At 37.8% G+C, this 23,404-nt stretch overlaps 1 protein-coding gene across 1 annotated transcript in view; it reads left to right on the top strand.

Moving 5' to 3' along the window:
- tmtc1 (transmembrane O-mannosyltransferase targeting cadherins 1) overlaps nt 1–23,404 on the top strand; it is a 264,439-nt gene that overhangs the window by 230,303 nt on the left and 10,732 nt on the right. Inside the window, exons 11-17 of the mRNA XM_030149448.1 lie at nt 1,384–1,527; nt 9,311–9,419; nt 9,590–9,692; nt 15,817–15,952; nt 18,051–18,195; nt 19,259–19,396; nt 22,333–22,455. Of these exons, the coding sequence (XP_030005308.1) occupies nt 1,384–1,527; nt 9,311–9,419; nt 9,590–9,692; nt 15,817–15,952; nt 18,051–18,195; nt 19,259–19,396; nt 22,333–22,455 (898 nt within the window). The remainder of the gene's footprint in view (nt 1–1,383; nt 1,528–9,310; nt 9,420–9,589; nt 9,693–15,816; nt 15,953–18,050; nt 18,196–19,258; nt 19,397–22,332; nt 22,456–23,404) is intronic.

Below are 23,404 nucleotides of genomic sequence, written 5' to 3' on the forward strand. Positions count from 1 at the left end.
TGAGGTTTCCATAGAAACAGTAAAGAGCGTTACAGCAGCGCCCGCTCCCTTCTTGCCCCAGGGCGTCTTGTCAGGCTCGTGTCACTATTATGGGCACTAACCATAAAAGTGTATTTCAATTACACTGAGGTGTTTTGTTGCAGTGATGGAGAGCAGCAGTAAATGTCAGCAGAAAAGCAGCCGCTTCCACACACTCACTGCTGATTTATCTGCACCATTTAGTCTGAAGATTATCCTTATCACTGTGACAAGCCACTTAGTCCAATCAAGATCATGTTATGCTGTGTTTCCCTGTGGAAGTGTGTAGCTGTTAATGGCTCCTAAGATGATCGTTTGACAGTACTGCTCTGTTCAGACTAAAACTAGTCCACTAGCTCTTACAAATTACTGTAATACAAAGATAACACATCCAATATATATTAATACATCTGCTGCTTTTCAGTCAGCTTAAGTAAATTATTATGCTCATGAATCACTAAGTAATTGGATTAGACCAATATATATATATATTTTTTATTAAAAACGCAATAGTAAGTAGACGTGTGTTGTGGGCTCTTCTTAATTGTTTTGAATTAAAGATCAGATTTGTCTATTAATCATGGCTGAAAATAAGTGTTGTTAACATAAAACAAAAACAAAGTTTTAATAGCATCAGAAAACAAAGGCTCTGTTCTTGTTTTAGACTCAGATTAAGGGTTTAAAGCTGCATTAATTATCAATATGGCTACTTGGGGGCAGATCGAGCTAAAAATATATATTTTCCTCTTTTAATTGTAATTTGGTCTTGGTGTTGTAGAGCATAAACGGACAGACTTTCCAACTGTTAAATTCTCCTCTGGCTTTTAACTTTGTCATAAAGCAAAAAAACATTTTGAGGATTATCAGTGGAACTGGGGGGATGTTTAGATTGTTTATCACTAGTTTAAAGTTTGCTTTTTGAGTTCAGATTATTTGTAGTTATTTTTATTATTTTATAAGTTTCTGTTTTATTTTTGTAGAAACTAGACGAGCTCTTATATCCAATTGTACTCTTGTAAATGCAAGATCTATGTAAAATGTTCTCTAAAAACATTTATCTTTCTTTATTCAACACTGTACTCAACTGTGAGAAGACTCTGTGAGCCCAGACGTGTCTTACACCGGAAATAATTCACTGGAATCCAATATTTTATTATGTGAGGCCCTCCATATCATATATCATATCAGCAAAAAAAGAAATACAATTTGTGCCTTTTATTAAATTCCTTCAAAATCTTCGCAGCATTTATTATATGAGTCTGGACAGACTTGGATGTAAACTGACACTTAACCGGTTTGTGGAGGGGTAACTCTAACTAAAGTATTTCTTAAAAATGCATTTTATTCTCGTCTTTTTTCTCTTAGGTTATATCCCCGTCATGCTAGCGCCATGAACAACCTCGGCACTCTGACACGAAACCCAGAAGAGGCTGAGCGCTACTACAGGCAAGCCCTGGACACCAATCCGCAGCATAACCGAGCGCTGTTTAACCTGGGAAACCTCCTCAAGTAAGATTCCCCTGTTAAACAGATATGTTGTAGCAGTAACACCTATACTCACTCATCACAACTGGCTCTTTGTTCATGTTATGCTAGACATTTCTGAGCCCTCTCTGTCACTTTTCTAAAGCACTCCCCACTTTTGTGAGTGACCTTCACAGTTGGAGACATAATGTTCCAGCGGCAACCTACGTCCTAATTATCATAGCAGAAAAACATGTTCAGTTATTTTAATTTACCCTGCAATCAGGTTGCATTTTACATAAAATAATAATGGCTTTACAGCTTTTATACACCCAACAGTACCTGAGTGCTACATGTGATGAATGAAGAGTATGGGAAAACAATGTGATATAGTCAGCTATAGTCACACTGGTATAAAAAAAAAAAAAAAATCAATAAAAGAATACACGACTAGAATAAAAACAGGCTGCTGGAAGTAGCCCGAGGTAAATCTGTAAATGAGAATATTAGGGATGTGGTCTGAATGTTTGGTATGTTCAGTAAAGCAAATATTAAGCATGAAGTGGAAAATATTTCATCTGTGAATATTTGGATGCTGTGGAAATTATTATTGTAGCTGTGTCAAAGAAAATAAACCAGGTCTTGCTTTTGGATAATGAGATCTATTTGACTGACTGTCCGTTGGCCAGCTGAATATCAATAACCACAGTGAATATTAGTAAATTTGTTGATGGATGCCAACCTACATGAATCTACAGGGCATTACTTATGAAGTTAAAGAGAGCCTGTCCATGAAGCACCTAATCTAAAATGAAGGATACATTTACACACAAAGCAGTAAACTCCAGAGCTGAAAAATGAAGCTAACACTAAAACAGACGGTTTAACTGTAGCTGAGGTTAACTGTTGTGACTGTGTCATGAAGTTACCGACACTTTATCACAATACCTGACCTGTACACAAGCTAATGTTGGTATAAATTCAATGTTTTCCCAGTGGTCAGTCTGATGTTGTGGTGCTGTAAAACTAATTCATGGGTGTAAACAGTCAATACAGGAGCCTGTACACTTGTTTAGTAAAGACCTCAGAATGGACTAAATCCAGTTTTAACCCTTTATAGGTCACTCATAGAAATACTCTGACATTCAAAATTCCAACCTTAGTGTGTTATTAGAGGACATAACAAGACTTCAAGATTCAAGATTCATTTTATTGTCATTCAAACACAATACCAACACAGATACAGTGCAGAATGAAATTACGTTTCATCGCCTTTTTGCATAGACACAAGAAAATATAAAAACACCTTAGCAGCCAAAATATAAAAGACAATAAAGCATAAAAAGGCAATAGATTAAACAAAAGGGCAATAGATTAAAACCACAATATTAATATAAATATAACAAGTAATAAATAGAGAAAAAAAAAACTTTATTACTTTTGTGAGATTTTTCAAAATGTTTTATTGTCATGTAGAAAATCAAGGTCAATGAAGTTACCATATTTGGTTTCTTGCCTGTATGTGGCAAAAAACAAACAAATAAATTCAAGAATTATATATGAAAAATACAAGAAAATACATGTAATGTGAAAATAACATGTATTTTACAACATTACGACATCATAAGTGCTGATCCAGACCCCTGTCCACATCCACATTCTCCCTTTGAACATCATATCTTACATTAGTACCATTACTTCATGGTACCTAACAAAGCAGGTACACTAACTGTTCATACAGAGGTGGACCTTACAGACCCTGGAGACCACACTGGACCTGAGATCGTTGCCTCACTGTCCTCACTGGAACTGCTGCTATCACTGTCTTGTAATGTATGTGGAAATTACCAAAAAGTAGTCACTTGCCCGGTAGAAGGTTATCTCAAATACAGTGATTAGTGCAACCTCTATTTCTTATGTTCTACATATCATCACCTCTGGTTTCATTAAGTCAAAATGTGACATCTATTTGTGGAACACATTAGTGTGCCTCACTTCACTCTCTTTTCCTGTTTCATATTTTAACTATATTTTCACTTGTGATAAGTAAACAGTATTCCCTGCATGATCAGAGCTAATAGTGCATTCACACACATCCACTTTAACCCATAAAGACCCAAACATTCACCAGCGACCAAAATCATGTATTGATCTAAAATGTTTAACACCTGTTGACCCACTAATTCTACAGTTGGAGAAAAAAAATATTAGACCACCCCTTGTTTTCTTCAATTTCTTGTTCATTTTCATGCCTGGTACAACTAAAGGTACATTTGCTTGGACAAATATAATAATAAAAACAAAAATAGCTCATAAGAGTTTAATTTCAGAGCTAGTATCTATCCATTTTCCATGTTGTCTTGATTATAACCTAAATCACTTCAGTTCTTACAGCCATAGCTATGGCATTGTATTGACAAAAACAGTGCTTTTAGGCATTCCATGTTTTCTTTTCTGTCTCTTTTAGTCACATGACACACACAGGAGTTAGAACTTGATTGCATAACCATTGTTTTTGATGACTTTTGATGGTTTAATTTTTTTTTTTTTTACCTGACTGTGTCAATACATGTAAATAATTGGTGTAAAATACAGTTTGTCATCTTTTCATGGTCATCAGATATGACCCATTTGGATGTTCAGAGGCTCTGTAGTTACCATGGAAACACCATCATCTTCTACAACAGTGGTTCTTAACCTGGGTTCGATCGAACCCTAGGGGTTCGGTGAGTCAGTCTCAGGGGTTCGGCGGAGGTCAAGACACACACTCGACTCATTAGTCGGGTGTGTGTGTCAGGCTAGGTCCGTGTATGTAAACAAATGGCTTCGGAGACTCTTTCTCTGATTGACATCCAATATACGCGGTGGACTGTTGTTGCTTATAGCACTACAACACATCCGGAAGTGTTTATAATCTCTTCCACTCGTCTGACGATGAATTATTTGAGTATTTTCCACATCGTTGTTATGACTTTTGCTACTTCCTGTTAACCACGGAAGCAGTCATGTGTAGCGTTTGTTTACATTTTCGGCCACCGCACTGGTCAGTTACAATCATGTGACGACCGACGCACCGTTGCGGATGGAGAAATTGTATAACACTAAAGCCGAGCTAGTGCCGTAATAAGGATGCTGGACATAAAAACGAAGAAAAGGAACAGACTTTGCTGTGAAAATGACATGAGAGTGGCACTTGCCAAGGTGAAGCCACGCATTTCTGAACTGGTCTGTCAAAGGAAAAAGCAGAAGTCCCACTGATTTGCAGTAAGTATTCATTATTATTGTAGCCTGATGGAAATTAGGTGATGGGTGTGTGTTAAAATGTTAAAAAATGATAAATAGCATAAATACAATAAGTTCATTATTGGAATACAAAAATTAAAACCATTTCAGTGTGGTAGTATTAAAAAAGGTCATGTCTTTGTGAAAAGGTATGTAATTTGTTGTGAGTTCATGCACTGTATTGGTTTTGTTCTTTGAACACAGTGATGTTAATGCACGGTTCATTTTGTGCACCAGTAAAACATATGCCTGTGTCTTGAATTTGGAAAAAAAAATCATATTTTATTTTTTAATAAAGAAGGGTTCGGTGAATACGCATATGAAACTGGTGGGGTTCAGTACCTCCAACAAGGTTAAGAACCACTGTTCTACAACATTGATTCTCCAGTAAAACCGTTGGATCAATGACAGTGGATGGAGACTCTTGTTTTATATTCAGTTGATGATATATTTTACTGCAAATGTCACTTTTTCTTCAGTTTTCTCTGTTTCTGACAATAACCCTCAACTTTAATTTGAGCTTTTATGGACATCTACATGACCAGTAAATTAAACTACTACTAAAATACTAAGCATAATATTAGAATAAATTGTGATAATTCACTTGAGAAAGGTGAAAAATTGAGAAAAATTCATTTGGGAACTGACACTTAAGTAGCACTGGGTCTTTATGGGTTAAATACCTGACTTGATTTGCATGAATATAGAAATACTAATGGTAGGGTTGAAAATTGAGCCTGTGCTGACTACATTTTTTGTTGTAAATTACTTTCAGCTGTGTGACTTGAGAGGAGATTCGTATTCGCACAATTTTCAATGAGCAAACCGTTATTGAGTTTAATGACCATGATTCATTGCGCTGATGATGCAGCACCTCAGAGTCACGTCGTGTCACTGTCGACACAAGCTGAATTGAGATGTATTCGCTCAGATGAAAATGAATGGTCAGCTGAAGTTGCAGCGACATCAGTCATACTAGAGCCACAGACTGTAGGCCTGAAACATAATGACTCACCGGGTCCGTTAAATGAAAGTCGTCAATTACCCAAACTCCTGACACTGTCACTGGAATTTGACAAGTTCTTTATATAGTTGTGTTAGAGGCCTTATTTTGTTTGTTTGTTTGTTTGTTTGTGTGTTTTGCGGTCAAACACTAAAGACTGCCCTAAGCTCTAATAGAAAATTACATCAATAACAGGAGCTGAAATGAAGTCCATTATTAAGGCTGAGCTCCATTACCATCTCTGTGTTATCAGTGGAGCTGTGAAAACAAACAGACAAAATGAGCCATCGATCCACTCCACGACAGCTCCGTGTGTATTCTAGGTCTGTATTTGTGCTGTTTGCTTTATGTATGAATAAAATATGACGATGAAATGAAAAACAAAAAAAAAGCCTGTGACAGAGAGTGATGATATGCAAAACTACTGATGTATTTGGAAGATGACAGTGAAGAGAGAATTATTGTATTTCTCCTGGTAGTGATGACAAACTAACACAAAAATAACCTCCCCAGCAAAGGTAGTAATGATGCAGCTGATGATGATGATGATGGTGATGTTGGAGTGTGTTTTTACTGCTACTCATATGGATGATGGCTATTGATAATACTAGACAGAAAAAGAAGCTTTTTGAGTGGACAAGAAAAAAAACACAATTTCCAATATTGCACCAACGTTTTATTGTTTATCCACAATCTGAGAGTAATATTTGCAAAATTGGGCAACTTTACTTGTAGATATAAACATCAAGCCCAATTAAGACTATGCCTAATTAAAGTATCAGAGCCCATCTTATCGGTTCTATTCTTCATCTTGTTGGTTGTGAAATTTTCCCACTTTAGGAACTAACATTAATCACCATCATGTTTGGGTTGAAGCCCCTTGGTATATGGTTTCCATTTCAGAAATTTCTGAATGAAATCACTCACCATGCTCATCCCTTACACCACTCAAACTGGATGGAAAAAATCAGGGAAGAAGTTAGTTTTGTGTGAAATTCTACTACCTGTCTGTTCAAATACGTTTAAGGGCAAAGATGCACCAACCCGACTGCCGATTGTCACCAGAAAGGGTAGCCCGACTGATCATTCAGCTCCTGTCTCCCTGACACGATCAAAAAAGTGTGAAGAACACACCAAATCGACTACTGGCTTGAGTGTACGTTCTGCGCTTGTGCGAGACGTAAAACCCGAAAATGACAGAACATCTCTCTAGACCAAAACAGAGAGCTCGTTTTGTCAGCAGAGAGTGTTGAGTAGTCAAAAAGGGTTGTTGTACTTCTTCGTTCTTAGTTTTCTTTGAAAACTAAGGAGAAAAAGCACTATGCTAGCAATGCTAACAGTGTTCACGTCATGGAATGGATGAAGTCCATAGTTAACACTGACTGGCACTCATTCAGATACGATATGAGCAGTTCATGGCCTAGTAAGGAAGACAATAATAGTGTAAAGTGCCTTAGCATAGCTGTATTCACATGGAAACATCTCGTTCACTGATTCACTAGTCAAGGGCTATCCCTCCACCAATCAGATTGGTCCGACTGAACAATGGGTAGTGGCCGATTACACATGTTGAATCAGCTGAAAAGACTGGCGATGGCATTAACAATGGCCAAATGCTCAGAACACACCAAACAGACTCATGTCACCAACCTCGCCAGACTGCGCGACGACATCAAATGCCGAAAACTGGGTTGGTGTGTCTTCGCCTTAACATGTCCTCAACCACTTGATCATAATTTGGGACACTATGGAGCCAAGAAAATGTTCCAGCACTTGCACAAATGCCCCCAAGGTGTTACTTCCAGAGGGCTGAGCATTGGGAGGAAAACATGATCACCAGTGAGTTTTCCAACCTGGGATGCTATTAATATTCCAACATTCAGCTTTGTATGACTTTGGACTACACCAAATTTCTTTGCGGATATTAAAAGAATTTTGATCACTTAACCTCCATAGAACTAAAACACTGGAATAACACGTTGCTCATGGCTATATATCAACCTGTGCATGACTCAAATTGATGTACTGGAGAAATTCTAATTTTAGATTTAGCATCAGCCTACCTGATTCACATAATTTTGTATTTTCTCTCCAAGGAGCGAAGTCATTGTTTACCAGTATTAAGTAAAATATTGCTACTGATGCTGATGATGACGACCGACGGTGAACACCAGCGCCCTGCACACACATTTTGGGAGCAGGTGCTCAGGCTGAAAAGGGAAAAATTTTTAGTTTTCTGTGAATGCTTAAAAACCCCCAACAGTAAAACATAGGGATGCACCAGTACATCAGCCCATTGTTATTAGAAGTCATTTCATCGATGTCAGCAGCCAAAATTTAGCTTTTGTGTTATGTTGAAGTTTGTGTTATAAATATGTTTAATTGTATTTGTGGCCATTCAACAGTAATTTACAAAGGGTTAAAACTGCTTAATGAAAAGATTTGTTTGTCTCTCTGGCAAACAAATAGTAATAGAAGAAAAAACAAAACATTGATATCTCCCAAACTTTTACAGTCTGTGCATCCCCAAGGCAGTTTAAACTGTCGACATTCAAATATAGACTCCCTTAAACAACTGCTGATGAAACATGGGTTCTTGTATTTGGATTTTTGGTTGCATTGCAATTTAAGAACATAATTTCAGATATTTATTTTACAAGCTTCCATTCAGTATCATCTATAAATCGAGGAAACAAAAATTCACTGTTGTTTTTTAAGATCATCTTGGATTGGTTGAAAAATGCGTTCAAAGCTGAAAACAGGCCCGCAAAGTGGTGAAAATAATATTAGTTTCCACAGTTTTGCAATGAATGCCAAAATCAAAACTCTTCTTTTTATCTTAATCTTACATATTATACCTTTAAGATGAAGCTGAAAGTGATTATGGTGCAATGATACTGTTTTGTTTTTTTTCTTTTTTTTTTACACATTTTATTTATGAACATTTTAGTTTTGCAAAACAAGAACATGAAATTGAGGTCTAGGGATGACAGTTAGAACATCAACCATTTTTAATTAGTACTGTCACCGTTTGTAAAGTCTGTCCATTTTCTCCAGCACCTTTTTCCAGCTCCTCATGGACCCACAGGGTGAAAGTCATGAGTTCCATCAGTGTAATGTTTTCTACAATAGAAATAAAAAGGCCCATTGCAGGTGCCTCCTTCAGTAGCCAACATTTTGCTATGGCTTTTTTAGCTGATGTCAACAGAATCTTTAGGACGTAAACATCGTCTGAATCCAGTTCATCTGGGAAGTAACCAAGGTACAATACTGTAAAAGAGCAGCTGATGTTAAAGTCCAGTGTTTTTTTGTAATGACAACAGTGGTGGTGATATGTGTGTGTGGATGACTGATGATGATTACAACAGTGATGGTTGTGTATCCACTAGTGATGATGAAGATGATGACAGCGAAGAGTATGAGAATAAAGCCATTTGTACTGATAATAGCAAAAATGATGGTAATAGCAATGATTGGATTAGTACAATAATAGGGCTGTTACTGATTGATGATGATGATGATGATGATGATGATATATTTCAGGTCCCAGGGGAAGGAGAAGGAGGCGGAGGCTCTGCTGAAGGACTCCATTCGCTTTGGTCCACATTTCGCTGATGCTTATTCCAGTCTGGCATCACTGTATGCTGAAAAGGTGAAACATCCAACAAGTCAAGCACAGACTCTCACACACATAATTTTAGCGCATCACTGCTTTATAATTCCTGAATAAATTAGTGGTTGACTTTTAATCCCTCCCCAAGCAGCCTTGGCCTAGTTCTTTCCTGTTTCTGATCCTGTTGTTTCATCTTCGTTCTCCCACAGAAACGCTTTGCTGAAGCCAATGAAGTGTACCTCAAAGGCATAGAAAACTGTCCAGACAGCTCTGACCTGCATAACAACTATGGAGTGTTTCTAGTGGATACAGGTGAGTTTAGCTCTGGCCTCAGGGCTGATGGGTAAACGCTGACTGTCATTAACAAATACACAGAAACCTCTTGGGCTAAATTGTGAAGGCGTCACCGTAGCGCCAAAGCCTGCAGATCCTCAAACTGCCACATGGGTGTGAGTCAGTCCAAATAGACGCTAATGTTAAAATGTCCAAATTTACCCCTGAAATAAACATGTTTACATCTGGGTCAATTAGTTTTTATCTCTGATTTCCTTTGTTAAGGGTGATGAATTCTTTAGAACTAATCCATTTAAATTGTACTGTTTTAAGTGTTAAAATCAATCACTCTGTCACAGCAGATTAATGTGAACAACTGATGTGTGGATATGTTACTGGTATTATTTGTTACTGGTATTATTTGGGCGGACGTGGTGTATGATATTCTGTTCATGCTTTCTTTTCTTATATTCATCATTTAATAGGTCTTAGGTATTTTATTGTATTTTTATTTTAGGTTTGTTTGTTATTTGTTTTGTATTTTGTTTTTTGTTTGTTTGTTTTTTTGTTTTTTTTCTCTCTCTTCTGCCAAGTTTACTCAGTTGTGGTTGTACTTATTGTTTCCATTACAATTATCACCATGGTTGTTACTGTTTGTATTGTTGATACTGTCTTGTGAGGGTCTTCACCACCTTCTTCTTTCTGCCCCCCAACCATGTCAGGTCCAGCATCAGAAAAAAAAAAAAAAAAAGAGTTAAAATCAAGCATTTTGTCTGCTATAGGGGTGTGCGAAATGACGATATTAGATCATGAAGGATTAGAGCATATCGACAATCCAACAAAGCAAAGTGATCGTGGAATCAAAGGGGGGGTTATATGGGGGTGTGTTCCGTGCCGCACGTACCCCACAATGAGTACACGCAGTGAAAGTGAAATCTAATATGGCAGGGCAAGTCTATTATAACTTAAGACTTGGTCCCCACAGTTGGGTGCACTTGACTCCATGGACGTCCACGCACATTAACCTGTTTTAAATATGAAATTGGTACGCTCAATTATGAAACCTCAAACGTCCGTACACAGTGTGTGCGGAGAGCCACCATAACACTTATTAAAGGGTCTGTGTAAAACAAATGAGACCAGAATGGAAAACGTTTAGCAATGTAGTGTTTTTGGAGAGAAGTTCAGTGGAAGTCCACGGGACACAGGCCATTTTGAAGCCAGCATCTAGTGGCCATCAGGGGTATTACACTTTACAATACTACTACATGGGCTTCACTTTATGCTCCTTTACTCAGTTTGAGCAAAAACCCCATATGGCAAACTGGAGTCCACTAACTTTGATAGTGTCTGTGTTTCACCACACTCTTCTACTGCATTAACAGATTCACTTTATATCAGTGACTTATTTAAGCACTTTCACCGGCCAATCTATCACATCTTTACTGGCTATTTTGCAAAGCCTTCGTATCATTTTAAGATTTTCTTCTCCCTTCCAGCACGTCATTTCAGGACACAATGAAAATCAATTTGCAGTGACTATCTGCAGAGATGTAATTCAATACAGGGAACAATAAGCCTTCTTGGTGTTTGCCATAGTGTTTTGTCATGTGACAATGAAGTAGAGGAAACAGTTTTAGGCCGTTCTTTTCTTTACTGAAAACTCTTAGTAATTCTATTTTGACAGTGAGCTGCCAAATTCATATCTAATTGTGCTTGTTTGTTTTCTGAATGGGATTTTCAGCTGCATAGTGAGTGATTGCAGCTTGTTGCGTCAGTTAAATGTTAGCTATTAGATGACTGAGTTTCCTGAAAACACCACTGGGGAAGCCGAGCTGTATTTTTATTTGGACTGATTCATTGAAAGAGTCTTTTTTTAGAAATGTGACAATATCTGCTTGGAGTCTTTAGAGCCTATTGTAATGCCATTTTTGTGATGGGTTTAAAATATTTGTGACATCTTCACTTTTTTTGCCCAGTTTTTAACATTTATTGCAAAAGTAATCAAATCAGCTTACATTAGGTTTACAATATTACTTGTGCTGTCAAATGATTAAAATCTTTAATCAGATTAATCAAAGGGTTGCTGTGGATTAATTCCGATTAATCACTATTAAATGTAATTTATTTTTAATTTCATTTTGCATGAGTAAACAGACTCAGGAAGGAAGGGAATATACATGCACTTAATGTGTTTATTAAACACCTTCAGCAGTTTCATCAAAACAACTTGAAACAACTGTTCCATCTTGGGTTTTTTCTGTACTCATATTTCCATCCAGAGGGTCAACATGGTGTTTAGCTTTATCTTTATGGCTGGTTCTGCTGCCTGTCACTACCGGATAAACTGCCCATTTGCGCATGTGCAACAGTAACTCTACTTGGACAAACTGTCCGAAAAGTGTTGCCAGAGACGTTCAGAGTAATTCTGCGCTGCAGATGAGCTAATTGCGTTAAAATTTTTAATCAGATTAATCCTGATGATGGATTAATCTGTGTTAACATGTTAATTTGGACAGCCCTAAATATTACAGCAGAGAAACTCACAATCTATAACCATTACAATTTAAAAGCAGCCTTTCAAACACTAGTTTCTTGGTAGTGTTTCAAATGTAGAGAGGAAGTTCACAGGAAGATCATGTTCAGACCATAGACAAAATAGCGGACAGAGGAACAGTGATGTCACCCATTGGTTTCTGAACTGCTGTTTTGAAACAAGTAGTTTATGTTTTAGCTGTGACCATGTTGGTTATTTTGGAGCCAGAAATCACCATATGTGGACAGAAAGAGCAGAGCTATTGGAGCATGAAAGGTCAGAGCTTTAGTTTACTTAGCTTACCGACTCAAGTGTCTAGAGGTATGATTCATGCTTTGGGTTTGACAGATCCCGGATGAGCCCCCATGTCTCTTTTCTCAGTACTGAATGAGATCCAGAGCTCTATGATTGAAATTTGTTAACATAGTCTGGCTGGCTCAGTTGGTAGAACATGAGACCCTTAATTTCAGGGTCATGGGTTTGAGTTTTCTTGAATTTCCCACTGTGAGATCAATAAACTCTTATCATACCAAAGCAACTTTAACAGTCATCTTAGTGTATGCTATTAACCTGTACAGTGTACCTGTTTGTCAGAGAAAAAGTTGGCAGGAAAGTAAGAAACTCTCATACAGACCTGTCAATCAGACTCTGACAGCAAAAATCAAAGCTTCTATTGAGCCTGAGATCTGATTAACAGGAAAACCCTAAAGATGGGTCAGATCACTCATTAGATTATCCAGACAGAAATGAATGACAGTGGAATGACTCCTGGAATAAGTTACTGACTTTTTTTTTTTTTTTTTTTTAATTTTGTTCTGTTTTGGAGTAGATAAATGTGACTATATATAGGACTTCTAGAAGTGGTATTACAGCTCTAGGATACCTCCATATTGGCTTTATTTTGGAGCCTTAGATCATGGTTCAGTTTGAGGTTGTAAAGAAACACCCTGATGTTGACATTTAGATCAGGGATGTCAAACTCATTTTAGTTCACGGGCCAGATTCAGCCAAATTTGATCTGAAATGGGCCGAACCAGTAAAATAATAACATAATAATATGATATAAATAATGTCAACTCCAAACTTTTCTCTATGTTTTCGAGTGAAAAAAGTTAATTTACATTATGAAAAGGTTTACATCTACAAACTATCCTTTCAAAAGATGTGAATAACATGAACAAACTGAAAAACTAAGTCTAATTTTAACAATATTCTGCCTCAGTTTATCATTTACACATGTATATTATAACTTACAGATCACAGTGGATCTACAAATACACAAAACATTGAATGACAGGCAGAAAATTGTTAAAATTGTACTTGCTTCTCTTAAAACATTTCAGGTTATTCACATTTTTTGCAAAATTATATTTTGTTTTAGTGTAAATATGTGAAAGTATTTAGATTTACAAACAGAAACATTTGGAGTTGTCATTATTTATATGTTATTATGGTAGTATTTTACCGATTTGACCCACTTGAGATTGAATTGGTCTGAATGTGGAACCTGAACTAAAAGGATTGGTAATATTTTAGTGTAATTTTTGCATTTCACAAATTCATCCCAGGGGCCAGACTGGACCCTTTGGCGGGCCAGATTTGGCCCCTAGGCCACATGTTTGACACCTATGATTTAGATGACCTGAACTCCAACTGGCTTCAAAGAAAAATGGAAATAGGTATAGTCTTTTCCTACATTCAGTTAGAAATGTGGAAAGAAATTTAAAAAAAAAAAAAAATAAATGAATAAATGAGTCTGAGTGTTTCTGAAAGCAAGTGGAAATGGCACAGCAAACACAAGGCTCAGTTGTACATATTCACTGTGTGTTCTCATATTCCTGTGGAGATCAAACAGCTGAGGCCATACTGATACAGGCAGTTTCACTTCAGCTGCCATTACTGCTTTAAAAGGCTGAACAGAACGTAAGAAGCACAAATCAAAGACTACATGTATTTATATGAAAGAGAACTGGCTGCTGACGGAAATTAGGTTACAGATGTGATGAAAGAATGAGTGTACATGCTCGGAAGTAACCCGCTTATCATGAATCAGCACTTTCAGCAGCTCAGTAATCACATTCATCTGATTTGTTCCTCTGCTGTCACACCGGATGACTTTATTAAGTGTGCTTGTGATCCATTATGTTGTAGGTTATGACATTGACACTGGTCTTATGTCAGCTTTCAATATCTGCGTAATTCAGCTTTATATACCTGCATGTGTTTAGGGGGAAAAATATCTCACTTCAGACTCTGTTGAGGAAGAGTGACAGCTTTTTTCTAACACACAAGACAGGAAACAGATAAAGAGAAACACACCGACTGTCTATTACAAAAAAAAACCAAAAAAAACATCTATGCACCAGGTTATTCAAATATGGACAAATCAAGTCATAGATTGATTTAAAAAAAATGAGTGAATTTTCCATGAAGTTAAGTTTAGACACTAAAAACTGTCTGAGGTTTCTTTTCAGAAGTTTTGATACTTTAATGTCAGATATCAGTTTCTTTTCAGATTACTCCTCTACCTCACCTGTTTTTTTTTTCAACCTAAATTAAATTCACTGTCATGCTGGAGAAACATATGCATCTTCTGAAAAGCAGCTATTAATACAGAATCCCCAAAGGTTTAGAATCCAGTGCATGACATTTAAAGAAAGTACTGCACTGTGCATGAAAACACAAATGACTGTTTCATCCTCCAGACACACTCTTTCAACTTGCCTCTAACACTTTGCTGTGTGGAAAATTTGATAACAGGAGGTGGTCCTTTTTAGTCAGAATATATACTGACAGTCAGTAGAAACTTTGAGGTAGAAATGTATGCATATTTCCACTTGTAGGGGGGTTGTAATTATTCATTGTGGATTTATTGATGACTTAGTGCTCGGGTAGTTGAGATAATGATGAGTTGTCATGTTGTCACAGTTCATTGCACATGGGTTGGTCTCTTTGCAAAAGTGGACCAAATACACATTGAGCAATACTCAGTGAGTATCTGCACAATTTGAGGATTGGTTTTGAAGGCCTATATAAAGGCCCATAAAAGGCCACCATTGTTAGTCCAGTGAGTGGCATCATGCCACGTCTATCACGTGAACAATGTCTCCGGGCACTGGGTATGGTGGAGGCCGGTTTGAGCTCCAGTGATATAGCCAGGCCTATGTATGGGCTGTTCCCAACCCACAATCAGAAACCTGGTTGAACGCCACAGGCTCTGCTGACGATAGACCGCCTGCATCGAAGCAAACAGAGGACATACCAAGTATTGACTGTTGTGACTTTGTGTTTGGCAGGTGGCATTTTCTTTTGTTAAGTTTTTTGTTTTGAAATTATTCTTAAAACTCTAGATTTTTATTTCTGTATGTCAATATCCTAAACAAATGATTCATATGAAAAACATTCCAGTTTAGGGTTTCAAAATAAAAATTATGTCGAAAATTATGGTCTCAAAGTTTTCATTGACTGTGAGTGTAGTTTTTTCCTCCAAGTGTCATTAATGTGCTTCCTCTCATCTATTCTTCCTCTCTTATGTTTGCTTTTTACTTTGTCTTTCCTTTTAATTCCCACCTTCTTCATTCCATTCTTCATTTTTCCATCCTCCTACTTCCTCTCCTCATCCTCCAGGAGAGGGCGAGCTGGCGGCCGCTCACTACCAGCAGGCCGTTCGACTCAAACCAGCGCACTACGTTGCCATGGTGAACCTGGGTCGCTTGCTCCGTTCCTCCAATGAGAACAAGGAGGCAGAGTCGTGGTACAAGAGGTGAGAAAAGAAACTGATTTAAAAAGGATAGAGGAGCCTCAAGGAAAAGAAAATATATATATATAGCAGCCTGTGACCTTTGACCTCCCCCAGCAGCAGGAGAAAAGATAAAATTACAGATTTGTTTTACATTTGTTCTGTTCACCGGAGTGGTCTCTGTGATCCCATACAATCGGCAGGTTTTTCCAAGAGAAATACTACATAGTTCAGTTTTTAATACAGATATTGACATTTATTCTGTATCTCTCAGTGCATTTTTCCAGCACACAGAGATGCTGTAAAGCGCTGCATTGTTTCTATAAAGGGACGTGTACAGGGGCCATAACAGATTGAATGTGTCAGTCTCAACAGGCTGAAAATTTAAGCCACCACAGAAGTGCCAAAACCTGCAATGGACTCTGCTTACAAAAACTAGTCAATTCCCATAGACATGAATGTATTAAAACACCCAAGTTTACAGTAGAAATAAACATGTTTACGTACTGGCCTGAATCGACAGTTGTACAAAACACATTTTCTATTCTGATAGACAGCTCTACTGTAGTTGTAGTTAAGAAGTTACATTCCATAATACAAGTAATGAAACTTTACCAAGTTTCAGTCACTAATAAAGAAAAATTAAATCAAAAATGTTGGTTCGCTGTAGTTTCATGGGCCAAAATGTTAAATTTGGAGAATTAGTGAGAGAACTTTACAATACATTCAAGTTCTTTCAGTGGAAGATTGTACATAAACATAACAACATAATAACACTTAATCTTATACATTGAAACATCAGCAAACCAGCACTTTTGTCAGTGGTTTTCTAATTCATCTTATTCAAGTATAGCGTCAAAACACAGTAATGTCCTGTCAGAGAGTGAAAGTTAATTGATTGCCATTCCAACATTTATTTCAATATAAAGTAGCTCCTTGGTTTGGATAATCCCTTATGGTCCAACTAAAGCAAAAATGAATTTAGAGGTAAAAATGTGGTCCTCAACATCCTAGTTCATGCTGGAGGAACTGCAGAGCCCATATAGCTAATCACACTCACATATTTTGGCTTTGTCCTAAGTTAAGTGTGTTTTAGAGGGAGGTTTTCAATGCCCTGAAGGAGGTTTTTAAAATGAACATCCCACAAAACTTCACAGTGGCAGTTCTGGGAGTAATACCTGAAAGTCTGGATGGAAAAGCAGATAAATACCTTTTGAATATATTATTCACCGCTGCCTTAAAGTCTATAACCATCAGTTGGATGAAAGCAGAACCTCCCTCATATAATACATGGATTCAAAAAGTTTGGGATATTTACCAGATGGAGCAGATCACATACTGGCTCAGGCTTCAGAAAACCATATTTACTAAAAGACGGGAACCTATGTGACCTTTGCTGCTGCAACAATATTTATAGGTGATGCAACACTCCATGTTGTTTATCAAGGTATTGTTATTCTGCCTCTGACGAAGATTTATATTTACAGCCTTTATTTATTTATTTATTTTTCTTTTGGAAGTGAACATTATTTGTTTGCTATAATTGTTATTGTTTTCTCTAATTTTCATCCTGTCTTGCTTGTGGAGGTTTGTGAGAATACAATTGTAGCTGTGTAAGGGAAAAAGAAACTAATTGAACTGTACTTGAATGTACACATTGTATTGTACAGAAAAAAAGAGAAAATCTAATAAAAACTAAGTTTAAAAAAAAAAAAAAAGTAAAAATGTGGGTCATTTAGCAACACTAATCTGTCAAAATGTCTCTAAAATGTCCCGTCAGAGATTTCGAATACCGTGTTTTGACCATATATAAGATTAGACACATTTAATAGCAGATTAAAAAAAAAGACTGTAGAGCAGTATAATAAAGAGGAAGCAGTGTTTTCACCACTCAGCCTTTGTACCAGTCTGTCCAAAGAAATAACCAACGATAGTAACCATATTAAACCAAAACTTTTAAGATTTGATGATGTCAGTGGTTCGTAGTGATTTCATATTAATCACTGTAGGATTTATCTAAAGAGCAGTAGCTACATATGGTAACAGAGTGTAATTATTCTCACGCTCTCTCCAACCACCATTGCTGACAGCTGTCCCCATGACCTTTGACCTTTGGCTGTAGGGCGCTGCAGGTGACAAGGAAGGTGGACATCCTGACGCCTCTCGGGGCGCTGTATTACAACACAGGCCGCTACGAGGAGGCTCTGCAGGTGTACAGAGAGGCTGCTGCTCTGCAACCGGACAGCACCGACATCTGGCTCGCTCTTGTAAGGCCATGTACACGCACAACAAAACAGACCAGACATTCTGAAGGTTTAATAAAGGGAATGTTGACCAAACCCCTACGATGCTTAACAGTGTGTATATGGAATCTGTATAGATAGATGTCAGACAATTAATAGTGTCTACAAGTTCACTCACATCTGAATCTGTCCGTGTTAATTATGATAAGATACTCATAAACAGACTAAGAAATAATATGTTGTGTGTATTTTAATCTGAGGATGTTGTGTGATGGGGTTTTTCCATTATTTATGTTTATTTTTTGCTCAATGTCTTCTATTGGTATTTATGCAGAAACTATACAGACATTATGTTGCAGACATGAATCAATACAAACAAGAATAGTCCCCACCCCCCACTTCCCACCCATGTTCCAACAGAGCCCCGCCCCTAACAAAAAAAATCACTGTACCATTTAGCAGATTGGCTTTAATTCTGCATACAACCACATACACTGTAAAAGAGAAGGGGGATACATTTTTAAATTATACATGCAAATAGAGCAAAAGTCGTCCCAATGAATCCTAAGTTCTCTTTAATAAAGGGTCAGTCTGACAAAACATCAATATGGGTGACATCCAACTTCTCTATGTGGATTAGAAAAGGTTTCCATGTATCATAGAATTTCTGAGCACACCCTCTTGTAGAATAGCATATTTTCTCTAGTGTCAGTTGGTGTAAAAGGTCACTGACCCATATCTTAAAGGTTGAGATGTGTTTCTCCTTCCACCTATGAAGTATTAATGGTCTGGCAATGAGAGACGCAAAGGCTATCATATTCTTTGCATGTCGGTTGTGATGAATGTTTTGTGAACTTATTCCAAATATCGCAGTAATGGCAGAGGGCTCTATACAAATCTGTAAAACGTCTGAGAGGGTTTTAAATATTGGATGCCAGAAATGATCTGGTTTTTGATTTTTCCATTATTTTACCTGGGATCTTGTTATTACAGTAACAAAACCGTAAAATTACATATAGGTCAGATTTTCCAAAGGTAATAATAGCCTAGTCTCAAACATTCTGACAAAATCTGTGTTACATTCCAGGCTCAGGTTTTGGCGATGGCCGGTCGTACCAAAGAGGCAGAGAAGATGACGCTGGGCATCATTTCCAGAGAAGGCAGCTGTATTGAATGTTATCGACTCCTGTCTGCAATATACAGCAAACGTGGCAACTACACAGAGGTGTGTTTCTAACTGTGAATGTGTGTGTTCTGTCTGTGGTTGGAGGTGAAATAACACGCAGCCTGTTGAGATGATCACAGTGGAAAAAATGTAAACTTTCAGCAGGAGATATTTCTGCTTCTCCAGTTTCCGTGGAAACGAATTACCTCAAGTTTACATCAGACCAGCGGCCATTTGCTGCTGAGCAGCTGCCATTATCCTCCTACTCTGTCTATTAGCATCATTAGTGTCTCTGTGACCCAGTTTCATAGAGAATACCTTTATGAGTTCTGTTATTGTACTGGTTTGGCCAATTCTGCAATGCTTCACAATTCAGTGACATTTTGGATTTCTTTGTACTCATACTTTAACACAGTGTTTCCCACTAGGAAACACAAAGAAACCCTGCTATGTTAATGGCTGTCATAGTGTATCTAGTCAGTAATTTTAGGGTCATGGCAATTCAACCAATGGTCCCCACATGACCCCCTCAGAAAATTTTGAAAAAAATCACACTTATTCACCTACCAGATAAACGAACACATGACTATATTTTCTTCAAATTGTTTACAAACGTAGGTGTAAATGGCATTTTTAACAGTATAATGGCATTGACTATTGCACAAGTTATGATAATACCTGAGATATTTGAACACGGGTGTGGAACTGCATGATGGTTCAGATAGAATAATTATAGATTTCCCAGAACCGGGAAACCTGAGCCAGTTTTGAAGAGAACATAGTCATGCAGTAAAAAAAAAAGAAAAAATATTAAGAATAGAACCAGTTCTATCCCAAAGCTAAAATTTTGTGCACAACATCTTGAAACATATATGAAGACATGGTTAAAATTTCAAAATTTTCATTAACTGGCCACATGGTAATTTGGGTGCTCAAATAAAGAGTATTTTTGTGAAAAATTTGAATCGACCCATTTTATTCATTGCCTTACAGCAACACTTTTCATTGAAATGTAGTCTTTTTGCAGTATATTGTTGCATCTTCACCATAAGAATCCATGCAAAAAAAAATTAGGTCTCTACATTCATCCATTATGGCACAGTGCAAGCCTGAAGAGAGAGGACATTTGGAAGAATTAGCCTTTTCGCCTGATTTCAAGGCCTTATGGACCAAACATGAAGGCACCTACAATTATTTTGATGCAAAATATGGTCTTTTCAGGGGGATTTCACCCCAGACAGTACGTTTCAGCAGTGTGGCTTGAATACCTAAGGAGATATAGCTCCTCAAAGTTGGCCGAAAAGCAAATTTGCAAAATTTAGACAAAAAACATTAATTTTCAAAGGGCTGTATCTCCTAAACTATTACAGATATGACCTTAAAATTTTGGATGTGTTTGTTTATCTGGTAGATGAACAAGTGTGATTTTTTTCAGAATTTTCTGAGGGGGTCATGCAGGGCGCTTTCTGAAATCTGGTTGATTTGGGATGGAATGGCCCTTTACAATTTTTACCTCAGCCAATGAGGTTATCTAGTACAATGTGCAACAGTGTAGTTTGACCTGCTATTTATGATGAGAAACTGACATTATTTTGGCAGGTGATGACTCCCTCTTTGCAAAAATAATGGGACAAATTTAATGCCTTTCTGTCATTTATGAGGAGAGCATAAGTTTCAACATATGCAACCCTGTCACGAACAGTTCTACTCTGATCAGTGGCTGCTTTTCCATCCAGTTAATTAGCAATTAAGATCTCTGGAATTACCACTCAGAGACCTGATCGTACCAACAAGTCAGGGATTTTGACTTCAGATGTGTTTCCTCCACAGAGGTCTCTGTCTTTTATGATCTCACATTTGACAGGTGTAGTTGGCATCTAAAGGGTGGACCAAAACAGATGACCACTACTCATGGGAAGTCCAAGGGTCAGCCCCACTCGTGAACATACATGTCCCTCAAACTGCAGGTTAAAGTGGACTAATTGATCATGTTTACTTCTTGTAGACTAAAGAAAGGCTATAAACAGAGATATGCTGGACTTGCAACAGACCCATGATGCACTGTTCTCTGTATCCCAGTGTGGACATGACAAGTGGGTTACCTCAGAATTAAATCATGTCTTTTTATTTAAAATCAGAATGAAAAGATTTCATTCATTCATTTCAAAAATGTCAATGTAATGTCAAATGCCTGTGATTATGATCAGTAAGAACATTATTCTGTTGGCACTCCACTGTAAAAAATAATCTGTAAATGAACACATGATCCTCATTGGAAATAGTTCACTTGAGATATTTCCAATAAACACATATGTCATTATAGTGGCAGTTTGTATTCCATAAAGTATATTATGTACTGAATACCTTTTATTAAAGTAAAATTTTCCCTGGAAATATATTATATGAGAGTGGACAGACATAAATGTAAACTGACACTTCAGTGGTTTATAGAGACATACAACCACAGGCCACTAGTTCTGAAATGAAATACTTTAGTTATTTTTTGTAGAGTTTCATTTGGAGTCCACTTAGTTCAGACACCAGATATTAAACCTAGTCATTTAGTAAAGATTCAGCAGGAGTTCACAGCTCCTTCTACTGCTAAAGTTCACACTCTGAACATTTATGGACTTCAAACCGCCGCATCTGTCTCCCTCTCTGTCGGAGTTTCTCTGTATAAAGCTGATGCAGCTCTTTCACAAAAAGACAGGAATAAATCATCATGCTCTTCATCTCCGTCCTCCTCCTCCCCCTGTCCTCTAAATCACTGCCCTCTCCTCTACTCATTCATTACCAAGTCTCACAGTTATCTCTTTCTCTAAAGAGGGTTTCACTGTTCATACATAGTGGTGGTAAAGATTATTTTTGCTTCAAACAGCAGTGACTCCTTAATCCCACCAGGACGAACACACACTTAGAGCAGCTGTCATCTAACTCTGAGGGGATCTGTTTGGTGTTGGAGTGTGTATTGATTCTCATCTGTCTTTCTGGTTCAGGCTCTGGATGCTCTGGACCGAGCCCTGCAGCAGAACCCCAGAGACCTGACAGTGAGAGCAGAGCTGTACTTCTCTAAAGGAAACCAGCTCCGAGAAATGAACCAGCTGGACCGAGCCTTCGAGGTACAGCAGTTAAAAGTGGGGATTGTATCTAAAAAAGACGGTCTTTTATGCCGCGTTTCCAATACATGGAACCGGCTCGGCTCAGCTCGACTCGGTATTCCTGGAGACCATTTCCATTACAGGATACCACTGACTTTACAGTACCTGGTCGTCATAACGATGCGGCACATTACTTCCATGTCGTCTGCTCAGAGACTTGCTGATAAACTCGCTCTTTGTGTGTTGTCTCATCTGAATTTTTATGTCAGCCACCAAAGACTGAATCTCCTCGACCGACCATGGTGCAGTTTTGGGCTGTTATCATGTGAATTAATGTACCGCTATATTTACTGTCCACTTCCGCATCTGTTTTTTGTAAAACAGCGGTTCACAGAGAAAACTGTCTGACCAGTCAGTGGTCTGCAGTGTTTACATGTCACAGTTTAGTATCTGGTCCCCGGTCCTGGAACCTCAGTGGAGGTGATACCAAAAAAGTAGTACCGGGTACCAGATTCCAGGTCCTTTTTCGTAATGGAAACGCAAAAAGGCCGAGCCGAGTTGAGTCGAGTCGAACTGATACCACGTAGTGGAAACGGGGCATAAGAAATGCAGGCCCAATCCCAATTCACCCCTTAGCCCTCCCCCTTGGCCCTTGCATTTGGCACTACCCCTTGAAACAGAGCTGCAAGGGGTAGGGGTTGAAACATTCTCCTATGAAATCAGCAGTCACTGATGCCGCTATTAACAGATGCGACAACTTTGTTTCCGAAAGTATTCACTATGCTGTCAGTAGCTGTAACCATCTCTGTTCCATGGGCTTTGGTCATATTTTTGCAGCTATCAACTGCAAACTGCAGAAATACGATCTGTAACACTTTGAAATGGTATTAAACGGTAGATCAAATGATTAAGTTGTTTATGAAGAAAATACGTGCCTTTGTGTGTTTCTTTCATCACACTGCTGCACTTT

The sequence above is a fragment of the Sphaeramia orbicularis genome, chromosome 12 (assembly GCF_902148855.1).
Source record: "Sphaeramia orbicularis chromosome 12, fSphaOr1.1, whole genome shotgun sequence".
Lineage (NCBI taxonomy): Eukaryota > Metazoa > Chordata > Actinopteri > Kurtiformes > Apogonidae > Sphaeramia > Sphaeramia orbicularis.